Consider the following 21838-nt stretch of genomic DNA (forward strand, 5'->3'; position numbering starts at 1 on the left):
GGGTCAAATGGGATTTCTATTTTTAGGTCCTTGAGGAATCGCCACACTGTCTTCCACAGTGGTTGAATTAATTTACATTCCCACCAACAGTGTAAAAGTGTTCCTATTTCTCCACATCCTCTCCAGCATCTGTTGTTTCCAGATTTTTAAATGATCGCCATTCTAACTGGTGTGAGATGGTATCTCGTTGTGGTTTTGATTTGCATTTCTCTGATGACCAGTGATGATGAGCATTTTTTCATATGTTTGTTGGCCTCCTGTATGTCTTCTTTTGTAAAGTATCTGTTCATATCCTTCGCCCATTTTTGAATGGGCTTTTTTGTTTTTTTCTTGTAGATCTGCTTTAGTTCTTGGTAAATTCTGGATATCAGCCCCTTGTCAGATGGGTAGACTGCAAAAATTTTTTCCCATTCTGTTGGTTGCCGATTCACTCTACTGACTGTTTCTTTTGCCGTGCAGAAGCTGTGGAGTTTGATTAGGTCCCATTTGTCTATTTTGGCTTTTGTTGCCATTGCTTTTGGCATTTTGGTCATGAAGTCCTTGCCTACACCTATGTCCTGAATGGTTTTGCCTAGATTTTCTTCTAGGGTTTTTATGGTGTTAGGTCTGATGTTTAAGTCTTTAATCCATCTGGAGTTAATTTTGGTGTAAGGTGTCAGGAAGGGGTCCTGTTTCTGCTTTCTGCACATGGCTAGCCAGTTTTCCCAACACCATTTATTAAACAGGGAGTCCTTTCCCCATTGCTTGTTTTTGTCAGGTTTGTCGAAGATCAGATGGTTGTGGGTATGTTGTATTTCCTGTGAGGCCTCTGTTCTGTTCCATTGGTCTATATCTCTGTTTTGGTACCAGTACCATGCTGCTTTGATTACTGTAGCCTTGTAGTATAGTTTGAAGTCCGGTAGTGTGATGCCTCCTGCTTTGTTCTTTTTCTTAGAATTGACTTGGCTATGCGGGCTCTCTTTTGGTTCCATATGAAGTTTAAGGTGTTTTTTTCCAGTTCTGTGAAGAAGGTCATCGGTAGCTTGATGGGAGTAGCGTTGAATCTGTAAATTACTTTGGGCAGTATGGCCATTTTCACGATACTGATTCTTCCTAACCATGAACATGGAATGTTTCTCCATCTGTTTGTGTCCTCTCTTATTTCGTTGAGCAATGGCTTGTAGTTCTCCTTGAAGAGGTCCTTTACGTTCCTTGTTAGTTGTATTCCTAGGTACTTTATTCTCTTTGTAGCAATTGTGAATGGCAGTTCGTTCTTGATTTGGCTCTCTTGAAGTCTATTACTGGTGTATAGGAATGCTTGTGATTTTTGCACGTTGATTTTGTATCCTGAGACTTTGCTGAAGTTGTTTATCAGTTTCAGGAGATTTTGGGCTGAGATGATGGGGTCTTCCAGATATACAATCATGTCATCTGCAAATAGAGACAATTTGATTTCCTCCTTTCCAATTTGGATACCCTTTATTTCTTTTTCTTGCCTGATTGCTCTGGCTAGAAATTCCAGTACTATATTGAATAGGAGTGGTGAGAGAGGGCATCCTTCTCTAGTGCCAGATTTCAAAGGGAATGCTTCCAGTTTTTGCCCATTCAGTATGATATTGGCTGTTGGTTTGTCGTAAATAGCTTTTATTATTTTGAGATACGTTCTGTCAGTACCTAGTTTATTGAGGGTTTTTAGCATAAAGCGTTGTTGAATTTTGTCAAAAGCCTTCTCTGCATCAATTGAGATAATCGTGGTTTTTGTCTTTGGTTCTGTTTATGTGGTGAATTACGTTTATGGACTTGCGTATGTTGAACCAGCCTTGCATCCCCAGGATGAATCCTACTTGATCATGGTGGATGAGCTTTTTGATATGCTGTTGCAATCGGTTTGCCAGTATTTTATTGAAGATTTTTGCATCTATGTTCATCATGGATATTGGCCTGAAATTTTCTTTTCTTGTTGAGTCTCTGCCGGGTTTTGGTATCAGGATGATGTTTGTCTCGTAAAATGATTTGGGAAGGATTCCCTCTTTTTGGATTGTCTGGAACAGTTTCAGAAGGAATGGTATCAGCTCCTCTTTGTATGTCTGGTAGAATTCAGCTGTGAACCCAAATGGACCTGGGCTTTTTTTGGGTGGTAGGCTCTTTATTGCTGCCTCGACTTCAGACCACGTTATTGGTCTATTCAGGGTTTCGGCTTCTTCCAGGTTTAGGCTTGGGAGGATGCAGGTGTCCAGGAATTTATCCATTTCTTCCAGGTTTACTAGTTTATGTGCATAGAGTTGTTTGTAATAATCTCTGATGATGGTTTGGATTTCTGTGGAATCTGTGGTGATATCCCCTTTATCGTTTTTTATTGCATCAATTTGGTTATTCTCTCTTTTCTTTTTTATTAATCTGGCTAGTGGTCTGTCTATTTTGTTGATCTTTTCAAAAAACCAGCTCCTGGATTTATTGATTCTTTGAAGAGTTTTTTGTGTCTCCATTTCCTTCAGTTCTGCTCTGATCTTAGTTATTTCCTGTCTTCTGCTAGGTTTTGAGTTTTTTTGATCTTGCTCCTCTAGCTCTTTCAATTTTGATGATAGGGTGTCAATTTTAGATCTCTCCTTTCTTCTCATGTGGGCACTCATTGCTATATATTTTCCTCTAGAGACTGCTTTAAATGTGTCCCAGAGATTCTGGTATGTTGTGTCTTCGTTCTCATTAGTTTCGAAGAACATCTTTATTTCTGCCTTCATTTCATTGTTTATCCAGTCAACATTCAAGAGCAAGTTGTTCAGTTTCCATGAAGCTGTGCGGTTCTGAGTTAGTTTCTGCATTCTGAGTTCTAACTCGATTGCACTGTGGTCTGAGAGACTGTTATGATTTCTGTTCTTTTGCATTTGCTGAGGAGTGATTTATTGACAATTATGTGGTCAATTTTAGAGTAGGTGTGATGTGGTGCTGAGAAGAATGTATATTCTGTGGATTTGGGGTGGAGAGTTCTGTAAATGTCTATTAGGTTTGCTTGTTCCAGGTCTGAGTTCAGGTGCTGGATATCCTTGTTAATTTTCTGTCTGGTTGATCTGTCTAATATTGACAATGGGGTGTTAAAGTCTCCCACTATTATTGTGTGGGAGTCTAAGTCTCTTTGTAAGTCATTAAGAACTTGCCTTATGTATCTGGGTGCTCCTGTATTGGGTGCGTATATATTTAGGATCGTTAGCTCTTCTTGTTGCATTGATCCTTTTACCATTATGTAGTGTCCTTCTTTGTCTCTTTTGATCTTTGTTGCTTTAAAGTCTATTTTATCAGAGATGAGAATTGCAACTCCTGCTTTTTTTTGCTCTCCATTTGCTTGGTAGATCTTCCTCCATCCCTTTATTTTGAGCCTTTGTGTATCCTTGCATGTAAGATGGGTTTCCTGGATACAGCACACTGATGGGTTTTGGCTTTTTATCCAATTTGCCAGTCTGTGTCTTTTGATTGGGGCATTTAGTCCATTGACATTTAGGGATAGTACTGTTATGTGTGAATTTGATACTGTCATTTTGATGCTACCTGGCTGTTTTGTTGGTTAGTTGATGCAGCTTCTTGATTGTGTTGATGCTCTTTTACCATTTGGTGTGTTTTTGGAGTGGCTGGTACTGGTTGTTCCTTTATATGTGTAGAGCCTCTTTCAGGAGTTCTTGTAGAGCAGGTTTTTGGTGATGAAATCTCTGAGTGCTTGCTTGTTCACAAAGGATTTTATTTTTCCTTCACTTATGAAGCTTAGTTTGGCTGGATAGGTGATTCTGGGTTGAAAGTTCTTTTCTTTAAGGATGTTGAATATTGGCCCCCAATCTCTTCTGGCTTGTAGGGTTTCTGCTGAGAGATCTGCTGTGAGTCTAATGGGCTTCCCTTTGTGGGTAACCCGACCTTTCTCTCTGGCTGCCCTTAGCATTTTCTCTTTCATTTCAACCCTGGTGAATCTGACGATTATGTGCCTTGGGGTTGCTCTTCTTGAGGAATATCTTTGTGGTGTTCTCTGTATTTCCTGGATTTGAATATTGGCCTGCGTTGCTAGGTTGGGGAAGTTTTCCTGGATAATATCCTGAGAGTATTTTCCAGCTTGGATTCATTCTCTTCATCACATTCAGGTACACCTATCAGACGTAGATTAGGTCTTTTCACATAGTCCCACATTTCTTGAAGATTTTGTTCATTCCTTTTTGCGCTTTTTTCTCTGTTCTTGCCTTCTCTTTTTATTTCATTGAGTTGATCTTTGACCTCTGATATCCTTTCTTCTGCTTGGTCAATTCGGCTGTTGAAGCTTGTGCGTGCTTTTCACGAAGTTCTCATGTTGTGTTTTTGAGCTCCATCAATTCACTTATATTCCTCTCTATGCTGTCCATTTTCGTTAGCATTTCGTCCAATCTTTTTTCAAGGTTCCTATTTTCTTTGCGTTGGGTTAGAACATGTTCTTTTAGCTCACTGTAGTTTCTTACTACCCACCTTCTGAAGTCTGATTCTGTCATTTCATCACCCTCCTTCTCCGTCCGGTCTGGTTCCCTTGCTGGTGAGGAGTTGTGATCCCTTTTAGGAGGAGAGGTGTTCTGGTTTCGGGAGTTTTCATCCTTTTTGCGCTGGTTTCTTCCCATTTTTGTGGGTTTATCCACCTGTTGTCTTTGTAATTACTGTCTTTCAGATTGGGTCTCTGAGTGAGCTTCTCGTTCGCGGATGCTGAAGTTACTTCTTTCTTTCTTTCTGTTTTTTTTTTTAAGCTTTCCTTCTAACAGTCTGGCCCCTCTGCTGTAGGACTGCTGAGGTCCTCTCCGGGCCCTGCTTGCCTGGGGATCACCTGCAGCAGCTGCAGAACAGTAAGGGTTGCTGCCAGTTTCCTCTTCTGCTATCTTTGTCCCAGAAGGATGCTCGCCTACTGTCAGTCCGTTCTCTCCTTTATGAGGTGAGTCTTTGGATCTATGGGGGTCAGGGAGCTACTTGAGGAGACAGTCTATCTTTTATTGGGGCTTAAGTCCTGAGTTGTGAGCTCCGTTGTTCGTTCAGAGCTGCTGGGCAGGTATGTTTAGGTCTGCTGCAGCTGAACTCATAAAGCACTTTTTGTTCCCAGGTGCTCTGTCCCAGGGAGTTGGAGCTTTATGAGTTTCCATTGCACTACTGCCTTTTTTGATTTTTCTTTCAGGTCGGACCCGCCCAGCTAGCAGCACGCCTAGCCACTGCCTGCCCGCAGGGGCTTTGCTGAGCTGCTGTGGGCTCCGCCCAGCTGCCCTGAGCTCTTCCCTGCAGTCCTGTTTATATGGGCGTAGTTAGAACTGTCTCGGCAACAATGGCCCCGCCTCTGTTATGGCGGACTCTCTCTGTTGTGGCAGGTTGCCTCGGCAACGGCGGGTTGCCTCGGTAGCGGTGGAGAGTCTCAGTAATGGCGGACGTCCCTCCCCCATGGAGCCGGACTGTCCCGGTTCAGCTGTGCTTGGTTTGAAGGGCTCGACCCAGAGGGTTTCCAATTACTGTTTTTGTTTTCATCGTTGTTGGGGGGTGGAGGGCTGGGACCTACCGAGCCTGATCACCTGGCTCCCTGACTCAGAGTCTTTTAAGTTGAACGACCCCGCGTTCCGGTCGCTTGTTGAAAAGGCGCCGGGATCTCCCGTGCTGCGACTCACTGAGTCAGCTCGAACTGCGGCGCCGGCTCCTGGCGGATTTTTTGCCTAGGAATCTCCTGGCCTGGCTCGCTATTTCAGATGAATGGGCAACTCTGCCGTCTCAGGGCACTGATCGCCAGCTAAGAGGGCTCCCAGACCAGTGGCTTTTGTACGGAGAACCGCAGCAACAGGGCGTGGTCACAGCAGCCGCGCGGGCAGAATCCAGCCGCACCGGCTGGGACTGCGGCGCTGGCGACCCCTCTGCCTGGGTATCTCCTGGTCTGTGGGCAATAAGAGTTCGTCTGGAAATGCGGCGTCCACTCACCCTCTGCACTTTCACTGGGAGCTGAAGTCCTGAGCTGTTCTTAGGCGGCCATCTTCCCAGCATTCCTTTTTATTTATTTATTTATTTTTTTAAGAGGCAGGGACTCATTCTGTCACCCAGGCTGGAGCATAGTGGTGTAATCCTAGCCCACTGTAGCCTCCAGCTCCTGGGCTCAAACAGTCCTTTTACCTCAACCTCCTGAGAAGCTGGGACTACAGACAGGCACATGCCACCGTGCCTAATGTTTGTTTTTTTTTTTTAAAAAGAGATGTGGGTCTCACTATGTTACCCAGGCTGGTCTTGAACTCCTGGACTCAAACAATTTTCTCTAGGTCTATTTTTATTAACTGATACTTCTGTATATGGATCACATTACCCTGATTCTTAGCATGTCCAATATTTATCATTATTTACCATATAAATTTTAAAATATTTCACTGGTTAATTTTAAAATAATTTTTAAAAACTTTATAAGATAAATACCAGTTTTTGAAACAAAATGTCAGTTCTATGAAACAAAAATAGAGAAGTATGGAGTTGTACATTTTTATAAATCTAATGTCTGGATTAATAGATGACAAGAATTCTCATATCTGCTTCTGCATTTAGTCTCTTCACTGTCACCTGTAATGTGATCTCTGGAAAACTCCACCATACACTGATGAGAGGATGAAAATGAAAATGGCAAATAACATATTAATGTTATTATGAAGATAATTTGGGCCTCATGAACCCTCGAAAGGGTCTCAGAAACCTCCACACATCCCTAATGATACTTTGAGAACCGGCTGATCAAAATTTTCATATGTATCAGCAAAATGGTATACATAATGTCCTCTTCCTGAGGATATTCATTATTTCAGGTGATTGGAGCTTCTGTAGTCATAGTCCTTAATAATTTTGTGCTCTAATTTTTAAACTATATACTTAGCAATAGTTTAAAAATAAGAGCACAAAATTATTAGTTATTTGATGAAATACATGAATATAAATATTGAAGAAGCTCAAGATAATCCAAGTAGGATGAACTGAAACCCACAAGACATATGAGAATAAAACTGTCAAGAGAGAAAAAGATACAGGAACTTACAGTAAAAACCTGTAAAGCATGTAGAAAACAAATAGCAAAATGACAGAAGTTTCTCCTTATTAGTAATAACATTAAATGTAAATGGACTAAACTCTCCAGTCAAAAGATGGACATGGGCAAAATGGATTTTTTAAAAAACCATCCAACTGTATGCTGCCTATAAGAAACTCATTTTAGATCCAATGACACAAACAAATTGAAAGTGAAAGGTTGCAAAAGGATATTCTATGCAAATAGTAACCAAAAGAAAGCAGGGGTTGCTATACTAATATCAGAAAAAATAAACTTTAATCCAAAAAGCCTTTGCAAAGGAAGGCATATGATTGATCACTGAAAACTACAAACTTTACTGAGAGAAAGAATACCCAAATAAATGGAGCAATATATCATGTTCATGAATTAGAAAACTTAGTATCATAAAGATATTGTCATGGAATTGATCTAAAAATTCCATTCAAATTCAATAAAAATTCCCTTTTTCCTATAAAGCTGACAGAAAAAATGATGCTCATGTTTGTAACTCTTTCTTCCAGACTGAATTACACTTGGGTTAAAAAAAAGCTTTGAATATTTATAACTAAATTTTTTTTAAAAATTAAACTAATAAAAATAAAAGGCAAATCTAAGCAGAAAACAAAATAAAAACAAAAAACCTGAGTTCTGAGCTTGCTTCTTTGGATTCTCACACTCTTCTAGATTTTGGCCACACAATTTATCTCTATATTGTAAATGCCTGGATAATTTTAAGGTGTTTTCTTGTTTTTGCATATCATCCAGTTTTTAATTTGTCTTTGGCAGGAAGATTGGTCTTGATCTCCTAGCTCTATTATTTGAAGTATCTACCATGTATTTTTTCTCTGTTGACAAAAATTATTTATTGAGCATTTACTATGTGACAAACACTTCTGAGCAGTGTATATATAGTGGCAAGCAAGACAAAGTCTCTATCCTTAAAGTCCTCACTTTAATTGAGGAGGTATTCATTTTTCTAAACCAATTTAATGGCTGTGGAATACATGAACCCTAAGCAAATGTCAGTCTTTGCTTTCTGAGCCTCATTTGGTAGACTCTTAAGCCCCAGCCTCAGGCTGAATTGGAGGGTCATTCTGAAGCTTGTACAAAGCCTGAAGTAGAGGGGAGAGCTTGAAGGAAAAAACCCGAAAGGCTACAGGAGCGGCTAACACTTAAGAGAGAACTTGAATTTCACACATGACTGGCAGAGAGTGAAGGGACATTTGAGGAATCTGTGTTTGTCTTTTCTACCCCACAGATACTCACAGTGGAAGTGAGAATGAGAAAGATTTGCACAAATCCGTTAAACCTCCTGCCCGAGTTGCGGAACGTCCTTGGACTCTAGCAGCCCTCCCCCCAGCTTTACCCAAGAGTGGAAAGGAACACCAAGGCCATTCCAGTTTTGCGGCAGCATCCAAGACACTGGTACCTATCAAGAACGCGGTCACACCTCTGAAGCCTGCCAAGCATTACATTCAACCACCAATACCCACCACGGTCTTTGAACTCACCCAAGCACCCACCAGACAGACTACTACTGCATTGCCCACCCCAGAGGCAGATAAGCCAACAATGCCCCCTGTAGAGGTCCCCTATCCTGAAATAAGAGACCTCTAAATGTCCTCATGGCTGAATACGCCAAAGAATCATATGTCACAATACATTACACTGCATCTGACGTACCCTCCTGTGAGATGTTTCCAAAGCAGCAGCAGCCACATCTTGCCCGCTTCTTCCTCTTCTCTCTCTGCAGTGGTGGGAAGTGGTTGATAAAGGCACACAGAAGGGCCGTTGAGGCTCTCAGGAACCATTCTGCTCTAGCCTTTCTATCAATAATGCATCTCAAGGGGCAAGGGTAAAACTGTTGTGTGTGATCTTGGAACTGGAGCTGGTTGCTCTCTGTCAAGTTTTTCTCGTCCTAACACCTCCATAGTATTCCCTGCTAAGGGAGTGACTGTGCATATAAATAAAGGCAGCCTCTCAGGAAGCCAGAGGTAGTGGTGTATTTCTTTGGACCCCTCTGTGATCAACCAGGGTGATGAAGGCGGGGAGATGGGGCAACAGTGATGCCATCTGAGTGATCTCATTCTCTAAGCCAGAGAACGAGAGGCAGCATGGTCAGGGACAAAACATCTCATCCCCATCACACATTATCTGCTCTAGTGTGCAGTGGGATACTTCCTGATAGCTTGTGGTTTGCTGATTTCCCAGTAAGATGATGGGCAGAATCCATGCTCACTCGATAGCTTTCGGCCTTGAGGGGAAAACAGAGCTGAGAACAAGTATCTGAAGCCCCTTCTGTCTGTGAGCCCAAAGTTAGAAGCAGCAAGTTGAGCTTTTCCCACTTACACATCCTTTCTAGGCCTGAGCCTCCCCATCTTTCTGATCGTGGTGTAAGGCAGACAGCCACAGCACCTTCCTTCTGTTTCAGACTTCTCCTGGGCTACCCGTGGAGCTGTGTCCTCCAACAGCCACAACCATCCCAGAAAGCAGGGTTCTCTGGTTTGGGGCCTCCATTTACACACACCAGCTGGTCCTACAGTAACAGCTGGGGAGATCAGGCGCACAGATGCTGATGACCCAGACACTTGAGTATGTGAAGAGAAGTAGGACTGGGCCCTGCTGAAGTATCATGGGACCAGAAGGGCAGATCACAAACCCTACCCCCAAGGGGATTGTTTACTGTCACTTCTCTAGGTGCTCATTTCAGCCACAGCCTGAGGATTCCCCACCCCTAAGTCACACCTTCCCTGCCTGGAGCCCCTACCCACAGATAACTGCAGTCATGGCCAAACCTGGTTGTCCCATGCTGGTCACACAGCAACATTTTACAAGCACCCACTAGACATGAGCATTTATCCCAAGGCAGCATTGTTCTTGGGGTTCTTGGACATGTCTTGATGAGCCAAGATGTTTTTGGCAGGTGCAAGGGCCACTGTGGCTCCACTGGCCCTACTTATGGCCCAGAAGCTGATTCCTGTAGACCCTCAACCCATGCACACTTAGGTCCCCGCCTCCCAGCACGATGTCCAGCATTTCCTCCCTCCCTGCCCCAATCTCAGCTGGTCCCTTTAAAGCACATCTTGAACTCAAGCTCCCCAACCCCCAAACCAGACCAGCTTGTTCCCAGCAGGTACAGACCAAGGAAGTCATGTAGGCTGCTCTCCTGCAAGGCCCTGTCCTGACCCCACATGCCTTCCCCTTCCACTTCCCCTCCCCCAGCAAAGACGCTGTCGGGCCAGAGAATGAAACATGCTTTATGCCCCGAGGTGATCAGAGGAGACTCGAACAGGGGGCCCAGCACTCACACAGCAATATATAAAAGTGTTCTGTCTCCCTCATCCCACCTGCAGATCCAGTCCCTTCAGTTTCAGAGTAGTCAATGCGTATTTGGTTTGGTTGGTCCAAGTCTGGAGAGCTAGGTTGTCCTCTTGATTCCTCTGTCCCACTGGTACACAGAAAGTCAAAGGAAGTTGCATGGTGGGGCTGGTATGAGACAGGAGACGCATCTAAGGATCATAGGCTCTCACAACTGGGAAGGCCACAGCAAGCTAGGACTAGACCAACCCAGGCGCCAGAGGGGTGGATGGCGGGAAGTTCTGCATCCCAGAGAGACGCTTCACTGGAAGAACATCAGAGGCCCGGTCTGTACGGTCAGTGGTGGCTGGCCAGCCTAGCCTCTATGCCAGGATGGCAGAGGTCTTCCCCAGCTGCAGGGGTAGCTGATGGGCCTGAGCCCGCTCCTGCCTCGAGAGCAGACGCGGAACCAGCACCTCCCCCTGACTGTTCACTTGCCGCTCCTGGAGCCCCGCTGTTTGCTCATGGCTGTAAGCATCTGGCTAATGTAGGAGGTCAGGAGGTCATCCATCTTATAGCCCTGGAAGCAGGGGCGAGAAGATAAGCAGAGCACATGGTGGGATGGGGCCAGCCACTCAGACCATAGCACAGCTCCCAGGAATCTGCCATGGGCAGAACCTAGGACAAAGGCAAATCCCTCCCACTCAGGGCTCATCTCCCGTCTGCACAGTCGAAGGGTTGGAATCATCCAGCCAGATGGCTAAGGTTCGACACTGTTATGACCCCACGTTAAGCCCCCAGCTTGTGGGTTCCTCGAGTCATGGATGCCTCCCTCCAGGAGTGACTCTACTGGCTCTCAGCTGAACTATGCCTTGGATGGTTGGGCTCGGTCCAGGAGGTCTCATTGTTAAGGGTTCCACTGTGGAATTCGGGGGCTAAAGGGCTGTCCCCACAGGCTCAACCCCCAGATACTGAAGACACTCAAACCAGTTGTTGAGTGAGGGGTCTGTTCCTCAGCCCCAGATTAAATCCCTTCCCCAGACCTAAGTTGAGCCTCAAACTGACCTGATCTTGGCCCCAGCCTGACCCTTGCCCATGACCCCAGGCCCAGTAACACACTCCTGTGTTTGTTCCAGGCCCTGGGAGGCTGGCTAAGCTGCAGGCAAGGCAGGGAGCCCACCAGGCCCAGCAGGACGCGCCCTCACCAGTGACGTCTCGCAGAGCAGTTTGCTCCCGCGCACCAGGTTCCCGATGGTGATGTGGAAGTAGGTGTTGCCGCTGCTCCAATTGGAGATCTTGGTGAAGGGGTGAGTGGTGAGGATGTCCTAGGGGAGCAGAAAGGGCATGGAGAGGCACAGCCTGGGCCCTGTGGCCTCACTTTCCTGCACGCACCTTCGCAGAAGGCCTTGGGCCCTCAGAGGAGCCCACGGCCTGAGGGAGCGGCCAGCTCTGACGTGGAGCTTCGGTGGGAAGCAGGTGCCTTCCCCTCCACACCTTGGTTTGGACATCCAGGGAAGTCTAGGAGGCTGTTGGGCACTTGAGGCCAGAACTGGGAAACTGGGGGGCCTCAGGGAACTAACACAGAGGCCTGGATGAGATGGTCCAGGGAGAGTTTGAGGAGGGAGCCAAGAAGACAGGGCAGAGCCTTGGAGAGCGTGGCATGCAGGAGCAGACATGAAAGGGTCAGAGAAGGGATGGCCAGGACACATGAGAGCCGGGAAGGCGGATGCCTGAAGCCTACGGAAAGATGGTGGTCGCGAGTGCTCTTCACCACCTGTCCCGTCAGACCCTTGGGTGTGCAGCGGGCTGCTCTGGCCCAGAAACAGATGCACAGTCACCCCTGCACAGCCGGCCACCCCGCGCTGCATGGGCAGAGCATCCAGTGACGATGAAAGGCCAAGTACTAAAAAGAGCTTGGATTCCATAGGAAGGAGTTTGTTAGTAACTTCAGGAGAGTAATTTTGGTGGAGCAAACATTGGGTACAGTCCCAGCAAATGCTGACAGCTTTTGCAGCCAGGTGGCAGGTGGATGAGCCCAGAGATGGTGGCTAGGACGGCTCGCGGGGTTCATTCCGGGACTGTGTCTGGAGTTCAGGCAGAGAAGCCTGCACCCACTCGCCTTCTTGTCCCCGCTCACCTTCGTTCTGGGATCGATGAGGCTGACCCCATACTTGTTGATGGCAATTAGGAGGATCTCAGGGAAGTTTGGCTCTGTAGTTTGCTAGAAAAAAAGATGAGGAGCCATCAGATGGGACCCAGAGCGAGAAAAGCATTCGGGAACAGGAATGAAGTCTGGTCCCAGCTGGGGTAAGGCCAGCTTCTCCTGTTGCCTGTGTGGTACTGACGGCCCTGCCGTGACCTCATGGTCTCCACCTCCGCCGGGCCCTCAGTGCTACCCCCCATCTCTATATGGGTCCCCTGGACCATACCCTGCTTTGTTCTCCCTCTCAGCTCAAAGGCATCCCATCTTTAAAAAGCCTCCTGAGCCCTGCACCTGCCTCCAGCTACCCACCTGTTCTTGCGGAGCAGAGCTTCTCAAAAGGCCTCCCGTCCTAGCTGTGTGACCAGAGCACCCCCGCCCTCTCACACCAGCCTCCTCACCATTCTCCTGCCTCCATCCTGCCCCTCAGAGCCCCCTTCCACCCAAACCTGAGCGGCTTTCTGGCCATGTCACCCTGTGTTCAAAACCCTCCAAGGTGGGCCGCCCCTGCAGGAAACCCAGCCCCTCAACTGCTCGCCACGCTGCTGCTCACCACAGCCCGCTCTCACTCGCGCCCTCCGCCCATCCACACTCCACTGCTTCCATCTCCCGCCCAGACCTGAGTTCTCACGCCTCCAGGTCTTCGTCCATGCGGGCCCCCTGCCAGGCGCACTCTTTCCAGGGTCTCCTTGGAAAGCTCAGACACCACCTCCTCTAGGAGCCTCCTCAGCCCCGCAGAGCCTCTCAAGCTCTGCCACCTCGGCAAGGGCTCCCCGCTGTCACAGCACAGGCCGACCCCCATTACCAACAGGCCTGCCTCAGCTGCCAGGCTGAGCTTCTGGTCCCTCTGTCCCCAGGACTTAACCCAGCTAAGACACTAAGCCAGGACAAGGCTGAGGGTGCTGCCCTCCTTCCTTCGCCAGGGCAGGTGCCCAGGGCCACGGCTGTTTCTCAGTCCTGGGGAGGAGTCTCTGTGCCTTCTCCGTGCCCCTTCCTTCCTCCTCTGCTCCGAGAGGCCCACAGTGTACCTTCACCTCGAAGAATGCTGAGCCAAAGGTGGGCCACTTGAAGATGAGCTTCAGGAAGGCCAGCTTGGCCTCCTCCTTGGACTTCCCCGCATGCTTGTTGAAGTAGGCGACGATGGACTGTGGGGAGTGGGGGTCAGGGCTGGGCTCAGTCCTGGGGACAGGCCTGCTCAGGGCAGGCCTGCTTAGAGCTGAGTCCTCCCCCCACCACCCCTGCCCACTCTGGCACCGTCTGGCACCGTTAGGACCAGGCCTAAGATGGAGACCTGGGGCCTGTGAAGGGCTCTCCCCATATGTCAGCTAATGGACTCCAGACCCCCCTTCCGACCCCCAGGCAGGCAGACCAAAGAGTATCAAGGACAAGCAGGTCACCATGGTAACCAGGACAGGGCAAGTGACTGCCAAGTGGCCACTGAGTTCTTAGCATGGAGGACTAGAGGATAAGGCAGGATAAGGTTGGCGGCCTGATCATGTACAGGAGCCACAGATGCACCTCCCCGGACTGCTGGCCAGCACCTGCCGCCTTGACCCCTGGGGTGCCCAGAGGCCCATTCAGGGCCCCTCCATTCCCACTGCCCACCCCATGCTCACCCGCTTCCAGTCATCCGGCGAGACCTGCCGGATAAGGTCCTGGGGCACCAGCTCCCGCAGCAGCTTGGGGATGCTGGGGAAGTAGGACTTGTCCTCCTCGAACTTTACCCTGTAGATCAGCGCCCCCAGCTGCAGCACCTCCTCCCGCGTGCACTTGTGGTAGCCTCGGAGATACTTGGGCAACTCCTGCCAGAGACAGAGCAGGTCACAGGTGTGGAGGGACCTGGCAGAAGTGGGCTCCTTTCCCACCACACCAAGACCCCCAAGGCCAGGGTCTACTAACTTACCCCGCATGTGGGCCCACCCACCTCCCCAGCCTCAGCTGAAACTGCTCCCCCAGGGGGGACGGCACAGGACAGGGACAGAGCAAGTGTGCCTGCACAGACTCAGCACTTGGCAGTCGGAGCTCATGCCATGTCTATTACCTCATTTCCCCCCGTGACAGTCCAGCGAGGCGAGTGGCCCCATTTCAAGATGAAGAGACTCAGAGTGACCAGCGGGGGACCCTGAGACTGTTTCATACCCCTCACCTCCTGGGCCCTTCCTCCTTTGGAAGAGCCTCTCAATCTGGCCTCTTTGCATTGGATTCTCTTGAGACCATCTGCTTTCAGCAGCAGCAGAGGCCCTCCCACCCCCTTGAACTTCCAGACCCAAAGCCAGAGGAACTAAAGCTGGAGAATGGGCCCAGAACAGAGATGAAGCCTCTGAAGGGCTGTTGCCGTCCACAGGCTCCTGGAGCCTCAGGATCATCTTATCCACGATTTCAAAGATAGGGAAGCTGAGGCTGTCCTGCGGACACACTGTTGGTCAGAGACCTGAGTCAATCATTTCCATCTTATATACGCATCCACGCGGTTATGGGTCTATCTACCTGCACGTCTCCCTCCATCCATTTCCCTCTGTCCATCCACTCATCCATGGACTCACTCATCCACCCACTCACCTACCTACTCACCCATTTACTCACCAATATCCACCCATCAATTCATTCAGCATTCATCTGCCCATCCATCCGTTCACTGAGCCGTCAATTCGCCTATTCACCCATCCATCAATCCAACAAGCATGCGTTGAACATCTGTGAGCCAGGCCCTTTAAACAACAATGCCTACCCTCCCTACACTCATGGAGCTCGTAGTCTCAGGGCAAGAACAGACATCAACAATCATTCCAGACAGACACATAATAACAACCTTCAGAGGAATTGTTCACAGTGCTAGAAGAGACTATAACAAGGTGACCTAATGTAGGCTTAAGGACAGGGCAGACTTTAAGATAAAATGGCTGATCCCCTTAGTAGCTGAGGCAAGGAGGTGGGGAAAAGCAGTCCAACATTACAAAGGCCCCATGGCACACTCAAGACATGGAAACAATCCAGCCGGAGTGAACTGAGCCAAGGAGAGCCAGGTACAAGGCAAGGCAGCAGGAGCAGGTCGTGGCACCACCAGGCAGGCCATGGTCAGGATGAGGGTTATGCCCTAAGAGCAAGGGGAAGCCACTGGGGGGATCTGGAAAGCAGGATGACCGCCCTGTGGAAAAAGGCTGGAAAAGGGCCCAAGACAGATGAGGAGAACAGGGAGAAGGTCGCTGGCCCGGTTGGGAAGGTGGTGATGGAGAGACGTGGGGGACTTGAGAGACATCCGGGAGGTACAGTCATCAGGTAAGTGATTTGGGGTATGGGGGAGGAGAAGCAGATGTCAAGGCTGACTCGGGGGAACTGGCAGTCAAGGGGGGCAGCATGGGGTGGGCGGGGAGGGCATAGGGGAGAGGCAGATCCCAGGTTTGGATGAGGGTGGTCCTTCTCACGCCCTGGTCAGTGTCCTCTCTGCCACAGCAGCCACCATCCCTGCCTCCCCTGCCCTTCCATGCATCCTGTTTTTTCCAGAATGCTAAGCAGGCTGAGCCCAGAAAAGGGCACTAACGTGCAGTCATGAAAACCTGGAATCAAACCCCAGGTTTTCATGACTGCAGGTTAGTTCCATCAGCTGTTCCATCAGCTGTGTGATCCTAACCGTGGCACCTCGGCCTGAGTCTGTTTGTCCCTCTGTCACATGGGGACAACACGCCTGCTTTTCGGGGTTAGCTGGGAGGACAGAATGAGAGAAGAGGGCCAGACACATAACGAAGGCTCGACATGCAAGCTTCCCTCCCGGCTCCCTGCAGGTCCCTGCCTTAGAAACTGTTTGCACAGAGGCCTAGGAATTAATTACCCAGTTACAGCAGCAGAGTCTCCAAGTCAGAGGACAGCCCTGCACTGAAGGGGGGGGGCCTGAACAGGTCATTGGAAGCTCAGAGGAGGAACTGCCAAGCCCCTAAGGGCCGAGGACTCAGGAGACACAAGGATCAGGAGTTGTGCCATCCTCTGGCTCCAGCGGTCTTGGCGGGAATCCCATTGAGGTCAGGCCGGTACAGGCCCCACACCTGGCAAGGGCAGTGGGTCCCTGCTTTCAGGGCCAGAGTACAGCAAGGCTAGCCGTGCATGAAGGCAACTAGAGTGCCCACCTGGTAATAGTGGAAGATGGAATCAGCCATGGGGTCCTTCCCTGGCACCGTGGTGGTCCACAGCTTCTTCATGAAGAACACCTGGTAGGTGAGTGAGGGCACGATCCCTGCAGCACAGGGCAGTCGGTCACCCAGAGGGTCCCCACACAGACAGGTGCTCACGTCCCACACCCAGCCCCAGTCCCAGAGGAGGTCCTCGGGCCCAGGCCGGCCTCACAGCACAGCCTTGAGCCTGCACCTCCCTGCTCTGGGCCTCAGACGGTCCCGGGACCTGGCCTCATTACCGTCCTTGATGGGCCGAGCTTTCTTTATCCAGTCTGTCAGGTGCCGAACGAAGTCGAAGAAGAAGTCATTCTCAGGCACGCTGATGACCTGGGGATGGGGCCATTGAAGCACACTCACTTTAGTTCAAGCAACACTGAATCTTCTGACCTTCCCACCTAAGGCCTGTCTGGCAGCTCCTTCTCACGGAGGACTCCACGCCCCACCGGAAGGGGTTTGTGTGTGTCAGCCCCACCCTGCCCCATGCGCTGTTGAGTGTCCCTAGGACAGCCTCCTTCTTTTTCTTCTTCTGAGATGGAGTCTCATTCCGTCGCCCAGGCTGAAGTGCGATGGCGTGATCTCAGCTCACGGCAACCTCCACCTCCCTGGTCCAAGCAGTTCCCCTGCCTCAGCCTCCTGAGTCGCTGGGATTACAGGCACATGCCACCACGCCTGGCTAATTTTTTTGGGCATTTTTAGTAGAGATGGGGTTTCACCATGTTGGCCAGACTGGTCTCGAACTCCTGACCTCAGGCAATTGGTCCGCCTCAGCCTCCCAAAGTGTTGGGATTAAAGGCATGAGCCACCGCACCTGGCCAGAACAGCCCGCTTCTTGCCGGGAGCGATGGTCATTCCATTCAGTGCCTGGAACACTGAATGCTGCCTTAGGCCCAAGGGAAGCTGGCCAAGAATGCGGCCCAGCCCCTGGCCTGGACATTCTCTGGCATCCGTGTCCAGCTCCTCCCACAGACTCTGGGCCCCCCTGGGTCTAGGACCTCAGCAGGATCACCTCTGGGTCCCAGTGTCTGACACAGACAGTCACAAAGTGAGGAGACAGACACAGATGCATGTAAAGCCATCAGTAGGCAACAGGATGAGGCCCTTAACTCGGTCAAGGAAGCTTTCCCGCGGAGGGGGCTGTAGTGGGGGCTGTAGCTGGGCCTGTAAGACTTCCAGGGACAAAGGTATTGGCAGAGGGGTGATGTCAGAAGGTGGCAGGGGCATGAGCTTTAGAGTCCCACCCACCTGGAGCTCAGTCCCTGCTGGGTGACCTTGGACAAGTTACCTAACCTCTCGGAGCCCTAGCTCTGTGATCTGCCAAGTGGGGATGATCACACCTTACTTCAAGGGTTAATTTGCCCCAGCATGGCAGTGAGGGACGAGTCAAAGCAAATCTGGAAAGAAGATGTGTGTGGGGGCAGGGTGAGGAGTCTGGTGTGTCAGAACACACAGTGCCCGGGCACGTGCCCCTAAGAGGGTCTGGGCACGTGCAGTGCCTCGGAGGAGAGAGCTGGGGGCAGCCACTCCACATCAGGGGAGGCTGTCGGGATGGGAGAAGACGGCCGGACGCCAGCGCCCTCTTCCCTGTCTCCCCTGGCCTCTCCGTCTTCCCCCTGCTGTCTATAGTTCTTACGGCCCCAGCAAATTTCCCAACAGGTGGGCCGGTGGCAAGTAGGTAGATGGCGAACCACTCACCTTGTCAGCAATTTTGACGAAGAGGCTGAATCCCTCCGAAGACTTGAGGAGCAGCCGAGTGGCGATGTTCTGGCAGAAGTCCTTGGCCTTGGTGCTGGACTCCACTTCGAAGGCCTGGGAGGGGTGGTGCGCACTGGGCTCCGGCAGGACCTTTCCCTGCACCTGGTCCTCTGGGGCTTCTCTGGCTGGGCCTCCTACACTGAGCGCCCTCCAGGGCCAGACACCCTCCCGTGGGCCCAGAGCAAGGCATGGCATTTAACAAAAGGAAAAGGTTGCTCCTGTCGGGGCCTTCCCCGGCCTCCTCCTCCCGACCCTTCGAGCAGACATGGCCTTGGTGTCCAGAGTCCTGGGCCAGGCTCTACACGCCTGAGTGATGGCGGGGGGTCCAGGGAGCATAGCAGGAAGGGATGACTGGAAGGAGGAGACTCGACGAAAAGGAAAAGCAATCCCAAAAGCAGAGGGGAAGGCGGCCCGGACCGACGGGTGGCTTGAGCGTCTGGGGAAGATTAGATGGAGGGAGGAGGGACGTCTGGAGGGACAGGAAGGGATTTTAGGAGATCTTTGGTCCTTGCAACTGAAATCCTCTCCTGGTATTTGTGAGTCTCCAGCCTCAGGCAAGTTTCAAAACAACTCTTCAAATGAAAAGTGCATCTGAATGAGACACTGTGTTGAGACAGGCAGGGGCTGGGGACCATGGGGGCAGCGTGACTGCAGGCGTGACAGGCCGATTGGACTTCTGGCAGATGGGACCAGGATGGAGGGACCCTCAACCACCTCAGGTGGGGAGGGAGGAAGGGGTGTCGAGGTTCTGCCTGCAGGAAAGTGGGCTCAGGCGGCAGGGAAGGCCTGAACCTGGGGCCCAGCGGGGACCTGCACAGGGAGGTGCAGAGCCAGCTCAGAGGGAGACGCGCTGTTCTCCAAGGCAGGTCCTCCTCGGAGAGAGGGAGGAGGGGGCCCTTCCGAAGGAAGCGGCTCCAGGAAGCAGGGGTTGGATCAGGGATCAAGGGCTCCTGACCTGGGGAGGCGATGGCCTTCTTCCTGGGCCCTGACTCCACTAAGGGGCAGGAAGACGAGGCAGCAAATGGGGGTTGGTAGGGGAGAAGCGTAAGGCCGCCCTTGGTGTCCACCCAGGAGGCCCGGCCCCGTCCTGGGCATCGGTAGAGCCGGAAGCCGGCGGCCCTCACCTCGTCGGTATCGTCGGGGAAGTAGACCTTGTGGAAAATCTGGGTGGTCTTGTGCTGGATGGCCTCCACCTCCACCAGGTGTGGGGGGTACTTCCGGGACCCATTTCTGAAAAGGGGGCAGGGGCAGCAGCGGGCAGCTGTGTGGGACTGTGGAGACCAGGGACTGGCATCCTTGGAGGCAGACACCCCCAGTTCTGATCCCTGCCTGCCACCTCCTGCGATATGACCAGCCACTGAGCCTCCCAGAGCCTTGAGCTCCTCATCTGTAAAATGGGACGAGGGCTGTGGAGGGGACCAGCGAAGTGAAGGATGCAAGTGCACTTGGAGAGTATGAGGCGGGCAGCGGCGGGGCCTGCATCTCCATCTAGCTGGCAGCTGAGGTCCCCCAGGGGTGGGCGCCAACTGCTGGGTTGTCCTCATCCCCAAGGGGCTCATCTCACTAGCCCAACGTGGCCAGGAGCCCGCCCCAGTGCCTGCCCCTGCCCCTGCCCCTGCCCCTGGCAGCCGCTGTACCTCAGGGCTTTCTGGAGCCGCTGCAGGCAGTCGATGGCGAGTGGGCAGTGCTTTCGGGACTGCAGGAAGCGCTGCACGTGGGGCAGGAGGATGTTGCTGGGTGGGAAGAGGCCCGTGCACAGCCAGAGCAGCTCCCAGCCCCGCTCCTCGCTGTACCTGTAGGAGGAGGTGTGGGATCCAGCAGGGGCAGCCGCCGTCAGGAGTCACAGGACCTGTGCACCCCTGGGTGAGGGGGCCACACACCCCTCAGCTGCTCATCACAGCAGCAGCAGCCCTCCCTGATCCTTCCCCTGTTTTAAGGACCTCTCACCCTATCTACAGGCCCCTCTCCCTGACAGCCAGATGCAACTAGTGCTACTCAAAGTGTGCCCAGCCCACTGCGCCAGGTTACACTACTACCGGTGCATGTGGATAGCAGGGGCTTGTGCCAGAATGAAAAGCTGCCCGGTTACCACGCACACTGCTTCAGCTGAGGCTTTTTGTTTGGTTCCATAGCAAGACTTTCTCTATGAAGGAAGCAGTGTGATTTATATTCTGGCGGAAGCTCTTTGATTTACCTACACTTTAAGTATCGACGAGTTAGACCAGCCCACCCCAGGATACTTCAGCCACCACTCTGAGCTTCTTGGGCCTGACAGTGGGAAGTTTGGAGGGCTTCTAGGAGGAGGTGGCATTTGATCTAGGCTTTGAAGGATGAGGCAAATTACAGTATGCAGAGAAGGGGCTGAAAAGTTTTCCTGGGTATGGGCGCAGCAAGTACAAAGGTTTGGCATCATCAAAAGAGCTGATGCATGGTTTGAAAATGGATTTGTGGAAGATGCAGAGGGTGACACAGCTGGGGGGAAGGCAGTGGGCTAGGTGTAAGAAGAAAGGCGGAACTTCTCTCAGGCTCTGAGAGGAGCCTGTGCCTGACTTCCTAATCCTGCCTCGGGCTGCCCCAAGGGGAGGAGAAGGTGGCACCCTTTGGGCATTGTGCCGAGCACCCAAACTCATGAGAGTTTTCAGCCAGTGCTTCCAGTGGACAGCCGGCCCGGCCTGCAGGGGACACTTGACTGTGCTGGACCTGCAGGCAGATAGCAGGGTCTAGGCAGGGGAGGGGCACCCAGAGGAGGCTCCAGCCAAAGCTTAGGAGGAGCTGGGTCTCTTCCACTTAGAGGACAGACTCAGAGGAAGACAGCCACCACCTCCCAGTTCCTGCCAGGCCCTCCTTGGGCCTTGGGGCCAAGCTAAGATGTGAGGGGCCCATGGGCGGCTTCTGGCTCTGCATGAGGAAGGACCGAGTCCCGGCAGAGCCAGTGGCTGCCTCCGGAGCGGCTGGGGCCTGCCCCTCGCCTGCCCACGGTGCCTGGCTCACCTGATGTGGTTGTCAGTCAGCTGCTTCAGGATCTGCACATACGCCTCGTCCTTCAGGGGCTCAGCTTTCAGGGCGCCCTCAAAGATCTGGTCGGTGAGCTCGTTGACGGAGCGCGTCCTCTTGGATGGGTAGTCACCCATGTACTTGAGCACGGGTGGGGGCTGTTAAGGAAGCACTGGCCTGCGGTCTGGAGGCCCCACTCTCCACGGGGCCTGCCTCCCTGGAGCTGTGGCCCTGGCCTCAGGCTGCGCACTCACGAAATGGGCGTGATCTGCCCCACCCGCTTGCCTCCTACTCACAGTCACCAGCCCCACATCCCAAGCCCTCACAGCAGCTGGGATGGACTGCCCAGATGGCCAATCTGACCATGCCATTCCCTGCCCAGCGGCTCGCCCTGACCTTGGGACACAG

At 51.3% G+C, this 21838-nt stretch overlaps 2 protein-coding genes across 5 annotated transcripts in view; one reads left to right on the forward strand and one right to left on the reverse strand.

The window, feature by feature from the left end:
- The window catches only part of GDPD4 (glycerophosphodiester phosphodiesterase domain containing 4), an 82973-nt gene extending 74083 nt beyond the window's left edge, over window positions 1-8890 (forward strand). The window contains exon 16 of the mRNA XM_003942963.3: window positions 8283-8890. Within this exon, the coding sequence (XP_003943012.1) occupies window positions 8283-8641 (359 nt within the window). The 3' untranslated portion in view covers window positions 8642-8890. The remainder of the gene's footprint in view (window positions 1-8282) is intronic.
- MYO7A (myosin VIIA) overlaps window positions 8731-21838 on the reverse strand; it is a 94983-nt gene continuing 81875 nt past the window's right edge. For all 4 annotated transcript variants that reach the window (XM_074400415.1, XM_074400414.1, XM_074400413.1 and 1 more), the window contains 11 exons: window positions 21428-21581; window positions 20074-20229; window positions 19561-19666; window positions 18377-18490; window positions 16924-17011; window positions 16640-16746; window positions 14138-14323; window positions 13550-13666; window positions 12459-12542; window positions 11527-11646; window positions 8731-10901 (listed from right to left, as the gene is read on the reverse strand). In XM_074400415.1, coding sequence (XP_074256516.1) covers window positions 10812-10901; window positions 11527-11646; window positions 12459-12542; window positions 13550-13666; window positions 14138-14323; window positions 16640-16746; window positions 16924-17011; window positions 18377-18490; window positions 19561-19666; window positions 20074-20229; window positions 21428-21581 — 1322 coding nt within the window. In that variant the 3' untranslated portion in view covers window positions 8731-10811. The remainder of the gene's footprint in view (window positions 10902-11526; window positions 11647-12458; window positions 12543-13549; window positions 13667-14137; window positions 14324-16639; window positions 16747-16923; window positions 17012-18376; window positions 18491-19560; window positions 19667-20073; window positions 20230-21427; window positions 21582-21838) is intronic.

This window comes from Saimiri boliviensis, chromosome 6, assembly GCF_048565385.1.
Source record: "Saimiri boliviensis isolate mSaiBol1 chromosome 6, mSaiBol1.pri, whole genome shotgun sequence".
In the NCBI taxonomy this organism is placed as follows: Eukaryota; Metazoa; Chordata; class Mammalia; order Primates; family Cebidae; genus Saimiri; species Saimiri boliviensis.